This window comes from Populus nigra, chromosome 13 (genome assembly GCF_951802175.1).
Source record: "Populus nigra chromosome 13, ddPopNigr1.1, whole genome shotgun sequence".
Taxonomy (NCBI): domain Eukaryota; kingdom Viridiplantae; phylum Streptophyta; class Magnoliopsida; order Malpighiales; family Salicaceae; genus Populus; species Populus nigra.
Genome location: NC_084864.1, coordinates 4,825,815 through 4,836,791, shown reverse-complemented (window position 1 = coordinate 4,836,791; position 10,977 = coordinate 4,825,815). Strand labels below are relative to the sequence as shown.

Sequence of the window (10,977 nt, the reverse complement as noted above, 5' to 3'; positions counted from 1 at the left end):
TGTTATATGGTCTTAAACAAGCACCTCGTACTTCGTTTGAGAATATTTTTTGTTGTGATCTCTTTTCTTAGATTTATTTATAGCAGTCATGATTTTACTCTTTTTGTTAGATGCATTGTGCAGGTAGTATCATTCTATCATAGAAACATAAAAAAGAGGTAAATTAAGAAATCAAAGTGTGTTAGGGAGAGAATTGAACAAGAAATTGATAGATCTAAGGCCCAAAACCCTTAAAAAAATTCGGTTAAAGGTTATTGGAGGGGAGAAAGAAAAGTGAAGAAAAAAGGGGTATTTTCAAGCTTTTAACCTTTCTTTTCTTTGAGTTGGGAGGTAAGAAACTCTCCCAAAAAAATAATTGATTTAAATGGTTTTGTATGTGATGTTGAATGAGAAGTGTTAGGGTATAGGGATTCTTGAAATTGAATTTTAGATGATGTTTTTTTTTTAATTTTTAATTAATGTTTAATTATGTGAAAAATGATTGGATAACAACTAAATTTGAAAAAATTGAAGAAAATTTATTCCTCCTTTTAGGTAAAGCTTTTGGCCACATAGAAAAAATAAAATTGGTGTTTGGATTATTTAATGCAAATGATAGATTAATTATATAGAATTGTGTGCTTGAATGTAAATTGAAGGGTGAAGTGATTGAAAACAAAATGCCTATGAAGGAGGCAATTTAGGCTAAGACAAAATTAGTTAAGATGGTTAAATTACCATGGAGTGTGATTATTAATGTGTAAACTAAACTAGATGAATAAGAGATTTATATTAAGAAAAATTGAAATGGAATATCATTTCACATTTATGCATAACTTTTTGGCTAGGAAAAAGAAAATGAAAATTTTACGGGTTCAATTTTTTAAAAAAAAATTGGAAAATTTGTTTGTGAAGTGGGAATGAGAATTTTTATTATGTATAGATGATGATTCAAAATTTATAAAATGTATGTGTTGGTACAGGTAATATCGTGTATACGACTCAACAACAAAGACGACTAGCAGAACTCAGGTTGGTATTAGACACCATGACTTTTTATTATTTATTTAAAGTTAAGCTTCTAACCTTAAATTCATATCTTAAACTCACAATCCGTTATACTTTAGACCCAAACTCAATAAAATATGTCAACACTCGACAAATTTAATGTTGAAGGATGAAATCACAAAATGAAATCAAACTACAAAAATTTTAAAGTAAAAAATTTTGATAGGAAAAAAAATTTAAGGAGGATGAAATCGAAAAACAAACTAACTCTATAAACCATTTTAAATAGAATAAATAGAAATTAAAAGAATAAAGATCAAATTAAACATATAAAAAAAATCCATGGGGAATGGAATTGAAAAACAAAATTCTAATTTTACAAATTATTTCAAATAAAACAAAAACTAATCAAAAGATCATGGATCAAATCTAGAAAAAAAAATAACTAAAGGGTTGCATTGAATTTTTTAAGAACCAAATTTAAAAAATAAAAAAACCATGTGGGATGAAATTGAAAACAAATTCTTTTTTATATATTAATTATTTAAAATAAAATTAATACTAATCAAAAGACTAGGAATCAAAGACCAGGAATCAAATTTGAAGACAAAACTAATTTAAGGCCTACATTGAAATTTTTGAAGGGACAATGCGCTTTCCTAGAATTAAAGAGAAACAAAGAAATAAAAAGAAATGACAGTTAACAGTGATCCGGGGATGTAGAAGCAGCTTGGTCAAGCAAGGACTGTTGAAAACCACTATTTGACCATGTAAATTAGCCACACGCGCCGCCACAAATAGACCCCTCGCATGCTTCTGGATTAATTATTTATAGAATATTATATAACTTGTAAAAGAAACAACAACCCCTCACAATTCAATAATTACCCAAAAAACCAAAAGGAAATAACACAAATGCCCTTGCACACCTGTCTTTGTTTTTTCTGATTCGAGGAGTAAATTTGATAATTTACTGTCAAATTAAACATGAAACACCAAAAAATAAAATATCCCCATGTGATAAATATATTCTATTTTGTTTTTAAGGGTCAACATATAATTATACCGTGAAAAAAATAAAGACAAAAAAGGAATGGTTCAGATAAATCCTAAAAAGTAAGATAATTGACATAAAATAAAGAACAAAAAGGGTACGGCGCAATTACCGATACCATCCCCTTGGACGCATTCTACAAAGGAATCCAACATGAGGCCAAAATAAAATAAAATAAATAAAAAGTAAAAATAGTATTGCCACCACGGTTTACGCAAAATATAGAAACTGCGTCACCTTGGAAGTGGAGTTTTTCTACGAGTTTGTTCTTTCTTTCTTTTTTAGCATGTTTTTTTATTTATTTTTTAAGATTTATTTTTGATATTATCTGAGAATATAAAAAATTAATTTAAAATAAAAAAATTAAAAAATTTTAAATCTTTTTCAAAACCGTTACTGTCAATGTGGTGGTACCTTTTGTCATAAGCTTTTTTCATGCTGCTCATCATCATCATCAGATCATCTCATCATCGTTCAGACAGGGAGAAAGAAAGAGATGGCTACAGGCACAGAAGTGGTGAGTGATAACGGACATGGATGCTGCAAGAAAGGACCAGGTTATGCGACACCACTTGAAGCAATGTCTGGTCCGAGGGAGTCGCTTATCTATGTCACTTGTGTTTACTCTGGTAATTATTATTAATAACTTGCTTTATTTCTTTCTCTTTCCCATTATGTTCTTTTTACTTATTTGATGAGGAATATATTTATATGATTTGTTTATATGGGCTTTTTAGGATGGAGTAGACTTGACCGTTGTGTTTGTGTTGTGATTTGATTCTTGGAGCTTCTTGAGATTTCTGCCTTGGTTTCTTTCTGATGAAAAACTTTTTGTGACTTCAGATCTTTATTGCCAGTGTTTTTCTTCAAAGTTTCTGTTCTTTGGGAGTTTTTTGTCAACTTTCTGGTTACATTCACGATTTGAAAAAAGAAACAAAGAAGTTTCTGGCGATGTGATCTCTGAACCTCTGATCTTTAATTTGAGGAGTTCATGTATAACCGGTGCAGCTGCTTAAAGTTTAAATTTGGTGGGGCTAAAAGAGTGCTATTGTGAGCCTTTCTTTTTCACGGGTGCTTGACTATTCATAGACAAAGAGGATTTGGCAATAGAAATACTAGGAATTCATGTGCTGCTTTTTCATTTTGATCAAAGCATCCAGTTGGATTCCCTGACATGTGTTGTTTCCCAGCAAGTAGTACCTAGTTAATATGCTGGGCCATCATAAAATGGAGAAATAAATGTGTTCAACTTGCCTTCCCCTGCTGTTTTAAGGAAACATGGTCATGGTTTTCTCTTTTTTTTTTTTTTTTTGGTACAGGGAAGAAATATCTCCTATTAATGAAAATGATACTGTTCAGTGCATGCATTCCACATTTTCTTTTAAAGAAATATGGGAACAAAACAGTTTGTTCTATATATTGATTGACTTGAATTTTTAGAAAACACTTCAAGTTCCTTCCTTCGTTGATGGACTAATTTCAAATGAGTAGATGTTCTTGAATTATATCCTGACTCCTAGATATCGTCACTTTGGACAAGCTTATGAAAATTAAGTGATGAGAAGGAATGTAATTCTTTCAATATCTATACAGGAACGGGAATAGAGAAGCCTGATTATCTAGCCACCGTGGATGTTGATCCCAACTCACCTACTTATTCAAAAGTTATCCACAGGCTACCTATGCCAAACGTAGGAGATGAACTGCATCATACAGGATGGAATTCTTGCAGCTCATGCCATGGAGATCCATCTGCAGCAAGGCGTTATCTGGTCCTTCCTTCCTTGATGTAAGATACTGTAGCTAATTTTGATTTCTACAGCTTCTCTTTCTGAATTTTAATCCAGACAAGAAAGAGAACTGCATTGGTGCGAACTAGGAGCTATGCAGGTAGATATGTGCATCAAACCAACATACAGTAGTGCTAACATTGTCACTTGAGGATGCTTTCATAGTATAAAATCAAAATGAATATAAGAACTCATTCTTAATATAAAAAAATTAACCATGCTGTTTAGGAATTCAAACAAGAATTGGGTTGTGATCATTCGTGTGTGCGTTAAAGTTTTGAAGACTTCATGCCAACAATGTCGTGCCTACTTACTGAAATACTCTTCCACTGTGGTTTGAGATTGATCACTTATCACTTGTATCCAAGAGGTGACGCATGCTTTGAAATTCATGAATTTCAGTCAGTTCTTTGAAATCAATTTAATTTTTTATTCTAGTCACATAACTCTGCCACCTAAAGTTCAGCAATCATTTCATTTTTTTAAACTAAGCACTCATTATGTTTCTAATGCAATCTACTTCCAACAGATCTGGTCGCATATATGCAATTGACACCCTAAAAGATCCAAGGGCTCCCTCATTGCATAAAGTTGTTGAGGCTGCAGATATTGTGAATAAGACAGGATTAGCATATCCACACACATCCCATTGCCTTGCTTCTGGAGATGTCATGGTATCATGCCTTGGAGATAAAGATGGAAATGCAGAGGGAAATGGATTTCTTCTACTCGATTCAGAATTCAATGTAAAGGGGAGGTGATTACCAGTGCCCCTAACCTAACAGATTTCTCTTAACACTTATGCTTTCATTAATGCATGTGTTTGGTGATTCATTTATTCCACTCTACCAGTTAATAACTAAATCAAAGTTGCCCAGACACATGAAACAGGATTGATTATGTATCAACTCTACATTTAATCCACTTGAAAGTGTGCTGAGATGCTAAGCGTTTAGAAGATTGAGAAAATGTGATTTTTGTAACCTTTGAATCATATTCATTCTCAATCAGGTGGGAGAAACCAGGGCACAGCCCAACGTTTGGTTATGATTTCTGGTACCAACCTCGACACAACATAATGATTAGCTCATCATGGGGAGCTCCTGCAGCCTTCACTAAAGGCTTCAATCTGCAACATGTGGCAGATGGTCTTTACGGGAGGCATTTGAATGTCTACAGTTGGCCCAATGGTGAACTGAAGCAGACATTGGATCTTGGCGATACAGGACTCTTGCCATTGGAGGTTATTTCTTTAAATATAATCAACAACTTGTTCCTATGATTTAGAAAAGGCCAATGATCATTGTTCCTATGATGCATGCACAAACTCACTTGTTTGTATCTTTTCTTCATTGCTACAAAGCCATTGTGACATTTCAAAAATAAAATTTCTGACGTATCTGTTTCACTGATTTGCAGATAAGGTTTCTGCACGATCCTTCTAAAGATTCAGGGTTTGTTGGGTGTGCCTTAACAAGTAACATGGTTAGGTTTTTCAAGACCCCTGATGGATCATGGAGCCATGAGGTATGCAAATGGCGGACAATATTCCCTGTTTTCAATGTGGATAACATTTCAGTTAGTTGGATAATGTCATTCTATAATGATTGCTTCTCCCAACCATTTGTCTTTTCAGGTGGCAATATCAGTGAAACCATTGAAGGTGCAAAACTGGATTCTCCCAGAAATGCCAGGGCTTGTAACTGATTTTCTCATCTCTCTTGACGATCGGTTTCTGTACTTTGTCAACTGGCTGCATGGAGATGTCCGACAGTACAGCATTGAGGACCCTGAAAAACCTGTCCTGAAAGGACAAGTTTGGGTTGGGGGGCTGATCCAAAAAGGAAGCTCTGTGGTGGCTGAGGGTGAAGATGGAAAAACCTGGCAGTATGATGTTCCTGAAATCCAGGTTAGTATGATCATCAGCTATAAATTACTAACATCTATATAGGATAATCAAATTACATGCATTTAAACTAGACTCCACTATCACAGCAATGTCACCTGAAATGCATTTGGCCCATCTCTTTCCATACAGACAGCCAGCCTTTGGAATAGTTTCCACACCAAAAACTCATGCCAGATATGTATTTGTGGAATAGCAAATAGCTATAGCATTTCGTATGGAAGCTTTTGAACCAACAAAGTTTGATATGCCTTTTAGGCATACTTTCTTGTTAAAGAGATGAACTACTTGGTACCTTAGGCAACTAATTTTACATGCAATTGTCATTGGGCAGCATGGTGCAGCAAGCCCACCAACTACCTTGTTCATGCGTTGTGATGCTACATTTTTCCACTGGACTGTAAAGTGGGAGTAAATTAATTGGGAATTTGGGATGAAAAAAAATTTGTTTCTCAAATTTCAGTGAATGATTCTGGACCATAAATCACCGATGTAATAATGTTTTAGTCTTAGATATCTTCTTGAGAGCTTTTGTGTATCTGCCCAAGAGTCAACCTTAACGTATCATGCGGTACAGATTGATAAGCATCATACTTTCTGTTCAGGGACATCGATTGAGGGGCGGGCCTCAAATGATTCAGCTGAGTTTAGACGGGAAGCGACTTTATGTCACCAACTCACTTTTCAGTACCTGGGATCGTCAGTTTTATCCGGAACTTATGGAGAAAGGATCTCACATGTTACAGATAGATGTCGACACTGAGAAGGGTGGTCTTGCAATAAATCCAAACTATTTTGTGGACTTTGCAGCTGAACCTGATGGTCCTTCCCTAGCCCACGAGATGAGATATCCAGGTGGTGACTGCACATCAGATATATGGATCTAAGCATCCTAAATGGTTCGGCAGTGAGGGGTTACGTGAGAACAGACATTAGAAATTGTAGTTATGTGACTGTAAATTGCAATGGCATGTTGTGGCTTACTGTTGATGGATGAGTAACTATGTCTCTTCTAATGCTTTAATCCATCCTTTAAATAATAATAATAATTGCCGTTTTCATAGCCAACTTGAACTCATGGCTGATCTGACCGTATGGCCACTGATTGGTTTGGTCCCTCGATTCTTTGCTGGTGTATTTGCTTTGAAATCTCATTTGTGTTTGTGCCCTTAATATCGTCTAATAAAATTCTCTGATTTATGAAAGAACAGGTTACATTTTTTCAGAAAGAAGTTACAAAATGTCCAGATAATGCACCGTGGCTAACTGCTGCTGAACATAGAGCAAAATCTAGCTTCTAAAGCGCAGCAAACCATTTTCTGTGGGCAGATTGTAGCCTTGTACCACTTGCCTACAAGCCAGCCTTGGGCTTCACATCTTTCTTGCAGATTTATAGCGAAAACTACTGTTGTTTTTTTAATAACCATGTCGTTTCTAATAACAAAGTCAAAGATATAGACAAAATGATCTCTTTCGGAGTAGAGACAAAACAAAAGAAAGATGATATCTCTATAATTGAAAGAGGGTGGTGGGATCAATATGTTTTAGGTTCACGTGATTAGACAGTAAATACATAGCACTGAATTAGATGCAGCATCATAGAATTTCCACCAAACCACGTTCTAGCTGTAACACATGTACTCTGAGAAGAAACCTACAGCCTCCTGAAGACGACTTACTATAAAGAGAAAAAACCTAGCTTAGGCATCCTTGAAGTACTGCTTGCATGGAAATTTCATAAACCCTTTGGCCCTCACAGGTCATTGGAGGAAATACTAAAAGGGAAAGGAACAGGAGTACACAATAATTGAAATGTCTTGATAGACACAGTTCACTACATAGGACACAAATAAAATGGAAAATCTAGTGGAAGAGACCTAACTTGTGATCCAGAAATGGAACCAAAGAGGAATAGGTCTTATTCCTTGCAACAACTTCTTGAAGCTTTATTGATAATCCTAGCTCTCAGCTCCCAGTTTAGAGTTGCTGCTATGCAAGCAAGTTCTGAAAATGTGCAATGCAGTGGTTCTATGGTAGAACTTGGTGGTCAGATGGCAGAGGGGGGATTATCAATGGAATCAGAGACAAGTCGAAGAACTGTTCGGGCTATCAAATTTATTACTCCTGGAGCTTTGAGGCCTGATGCACCATTCTGTGCCAAGGTTACAAGAGGTGAACCCTATAGTAGTAATTGCCTACCTCCACCGTCAAACTCCTACAACAGAGGGTGCAATAACTACTACAGGTGCAGGTCATGATTAGTATTGTTTGGTCTGTATAATGTGATTGTGTGGAGGGTAAATTCCTCTTCCGGAACTTTCTTTTTACAATAATTTCCCGTCATTAAGGGTCTGTTTTTATGTTCTTAAGCTTTGCAATCACAAGAAAAACTATTAGCGGAATTGGATTTGTAGACACTAAACAACTGTTGAAATCAAATACATCAACTTTTGCCATCATTGGTAGTGATATGGCTGCATTAAAAATATAGATATTGTGTCTAGTGGTAAGAGCTTGGGACTAAGGGGTTTGCTCCCTCTTAGGTCTCAGGTTCAAACCCTATGGCTGCTCATATGATGGCCACTGGAGGCTTACATGGTCGTTAACTTCAGGACCCGTGGGATTAGTCGAGGTGCGCGCAAGCTGGCCCGGACACCCACGATAATCAAAAAAAAAAAAAAAAATATAGATATTGCAGGACTCCATCAATCTATAATTTCTATTTTCCTGTCGAGGGGTGTCGATCAATAAAGATTGTATGTTCTCTGCAATAGCCCAGCAAAATGACCTCCAACATTCTGTTCTCTTTTACTCGAGTCAAGCTGGCATGATGGTGGTTTGTACTGGAGAATACATTTCCCAGCAGCAGGACAATGACAGCCATTTACATTAGCAATGAGCTTATCCTGGACCATTACGCCCTCAACGCTCTCCGATTGGTCCTTGACACAAACACCTCAGCAGCTAATCTTAGAACAAAAAAGTCTCAATCTGCTTAGAAATTGGATGGTAGGATATGTTCAACTCTTGACATTGAAAGTAACTATAGGGGAACCCGTTTCTCATTTCTCCCTCTTTTTTCCTAACATTATTATCTGCTCTTTTCATTTTTCTGGCTATTCATTCAATTCAGAATTGATGTTCTTATAGTTATTCATTGGTTCTCATCTACCAACCGTTGAACATATGTGCTAGCTAGTGCAGTAATCAACCATGCTTTACAATCAACATATGGTGAATCATCTCAATTTTCAATATAAGCATACTTGACTTCCACTAAGTAAATGTGAAACCAAAATAAGTCTTCCTAGCTAAATTTGGTAACATAATAAAATATTATATGAAAAAACAAAAAAATGTGACACCATCATAGCTAGGTTTGGTGAAGTGCGCTCCCTCACTCCTGCTGCATATCCCTAATGCGTCTTCCACTAACTACCACCTTTTCAGAAAGGAAGATATTCCCATTTTAATCCATCACTCTATATTTAAGTGTTTGAAACTGAAAAGAAAGGCAAGCACAAACACCAGACAAAAAAATAAAAATAAAATGGAACCAAAGTCCTTCCAATATTTTTGTTTCCTTCTAGTGATCTTCAGCCTTGTAATAGCGCAGCTCAGCGACAGGGTTTCATCGAAAACTAATGAATGCAATGGTTCAATAGCAGAATGCAGTGAAGAGTATGAGTTCTTGATGCCATCTGATATTAGTAAAAGGTTTCTTGAAGAGAAGAGAAAGTATATATCACCTGGTGCTTTGAAGCCAAACCGACCAGTTTGTAATGGTGGTGCTAGTGGTCAGTCATACAGTAGCAGTTGTCTTCCACCTCCATCTAATCCTCCTTCTCGCGGTTGTTCCAAGTACTATCATTGTAGGTCAGATAATTGATGATCCAAATCTTCTGTTTTCTTTTTGGGTTTGTTTTTTATTTTTCAAGTTTTGTTCAGTAAAACTAGACTCTATTTAAGATCTAAGCTTCATATTTGTGATTTTGTTTTTGAAATACCAAGTATCATGTTTCATGGGGGCGGGGGATTGATTAAATCAATGCATCATTTCATCTCGTAGGAGAAAAGAAGAAGAAGAAGAAGAAGAAGATCCATCTGTTACACTATGTTCCTGAGTTCAAAAGGAAAAATTAGGATTGTATTCCTTTTTCATTTTAATCCCAGAGGGATATATAAAGTGAAACATAATCCACAGTTCAAATTTCATCTGTTTCATAGTTTTTATACTATCAATTGAAACAGTTGTTCTTGCACATAACACATAACATATATATATATATATATATATATATATATATATATATATATATATATATATATATATCCAGATGATGCATGGAGCGGCTTTGCTGTGAGTTTATGAGTGTTGCATACACAAGGTTATACCTATACTTCAATACCAAGGCAATTCATGGAAATTTTACTTCTTATGGTCTAGTCTTGAAGGGCCAATTATTATTATTATTATTAATAGTATTATATCAGTTGTTGAAAGTTATTAACAATGATAGTAGAAAACAAAAGTACTGTTTCTAGTATTACTAAGTCAATCAGTGTAGGCTTCTTATTTGCTTTAGTGTCCCCTGCTCTTAATTCAGTAATGTTAAGATATGGCTTGTCTCTTGTATTGGACTGAAGGCTTATGGACTTCTGCATACCTTAATAATCAGTTGTTACTACACTTTAAGTGCTCAGATGACAATGTTATGCTTGGGAGGTCAGTCTAGTTGCTGTGCTTTTGAAGCTAAGTTAAAAATAAAAATAAAAACCTTGCGATATGGATAGAAGAAGATGGAAGAACTTTGGAATGTGCAGCCACGGGGATTTAAGTTCTGAGTGGAAGTTCTGACTCTTTATATGGTCTTTTGTTAATGAGAAACATCAAGATTTGAATGCTATTGTAATTCCATGTTTAGTAATGGAGTTTTGTGAGAGCTTCTTATGTGTTTTATTACGTGAGAGAATTGAAGGTTTTAGCTTAAGAGCTTGTTTGTTTTTGTGTTTTAAAAGTATTTTTGAAAAATATTAATTTTTATTTTATTTTTTTCTTGGTTTCAAATCAATATTTTTTTGGTGTTTTTATATCATTTTTGTAACGACACGATTTTTTCAAGGCTAAGATCGCTGTAAATTTATTTTTTGAATCATCTGGTTTCTGGGTGTTTTTCAGGTTTATCATTGTATTTTGTTCATTAACAAGGCACAATCTATGTAGGATAACGTAAATCAAC

The 10,977-nt window shown here is 35.2% G+C and overlaps 2 protein-coding genes and 1 long non-coding RNA gene across 4 annotated transcripts; all 3 read left to right on the top strand.

Moving 5' to 3' along the window:
* Positions 1 to 2,253: 2,253 nt before the first annotated feature.
* Positions 2,254 to 6,800, top strand: LOC133671372 (selenium-binding protein 1-like). 2 transcript variants are annotated; one of them, XM_062092120.1, is made up of 8 exons: positions 2,285 to 2,302; positions 2,500 to 2,670; positions 3,635 to 3,830; positions 4,361 to 4,588; positions 4,843 to 5,074; positions 5,251 to 5,358; positions 5,468 to 5,740; positions 6,343 to 6,800. In XM_062092120.1, the coding sequence occupies exons 2-8, from the start codon at positions 2,538 to 2,540 to the stop codon at positions 6,622 to 6,624; spliced, it is 1,452 nt and encodes a 483-aa protein (XP_061948104.1). In that variant the 5' UTR covers positions 2,285 to 2,302; positions 2,500 to 2,537; the 3' UTR covers positions 6,625 to 6,800. The 2 variants fall into 2 exon arrangements, with proteins under 2 accessions (XP_061948102.1, XP_061948104.1); XM_062092118.1 differs by having other exon boundaries at positions 2,254 to 2,670.
* Positions 6,801 to 7,471: 671 nt separating this feature from the next.
* LOC133670399 (protein RALF-like 32) lies at positions 7,472 to 8,193 on the top strand. Its single transcript, XM_062090885.1, has one exon. The coding sequence runs from the start codon at positions 7,633 to 7,635 to the stop codon at positions 7,993 to 7,995; it is 363 nt and encodes a 120-aa protein (XP_061946869.1). The 5' UTR covers positions 7,472 to 7,632; the 3' UTR covers positions 7,996 to 8,193.
* Positions 8,194 to 9,182: 989 nt separating this feature from the next.
* LOC133671665 (uncharacterized) lies at positions 9,183 to 9,950 on the top strand. Its single transcript, XR_009834333.1, has 2 exons — positions 9,183 to 9,613; positions 9,807 to 9,950. It is a non-coding gene; the product is annotated as an uncharacterized LOC133671665 (long non-coding RNA).
* Positions 9,951 to 10,977: the final 1,027 nt, after the last annotated feature.

Bases quoted from the DNA above. Each gene is read 5' to 3' on its own strand.
- LOC133671372 (XM_062092118.1), top strand. From the start codon at position 2,538: ATGGCTACAGGCACAGAAGTGGTGAGTGATAACGGACATGGATGCTGC. The intron at 5,075-5,250 runs GTTATTTCTTTA...ACTGATTTGCAG, and splicing joins CAGGACTCTTGCCATTGGAG to ATAAGGTTTCTGCACGATCC. The intron at 5,359-5,467 runs GTATGCAAATGG...TTGTCTTTTCAG, and splicing joins ATGGATCATGGAGCCATGAG to GTGGCAATATCAGTGAAACC.
- LOC133670399 (XM_062090885.1), top strand. From the start codon at position 7,633: ATGGAACCAAAGAGGAATAGGTCTTATTCCTTGCAACAACTTCTTGAA.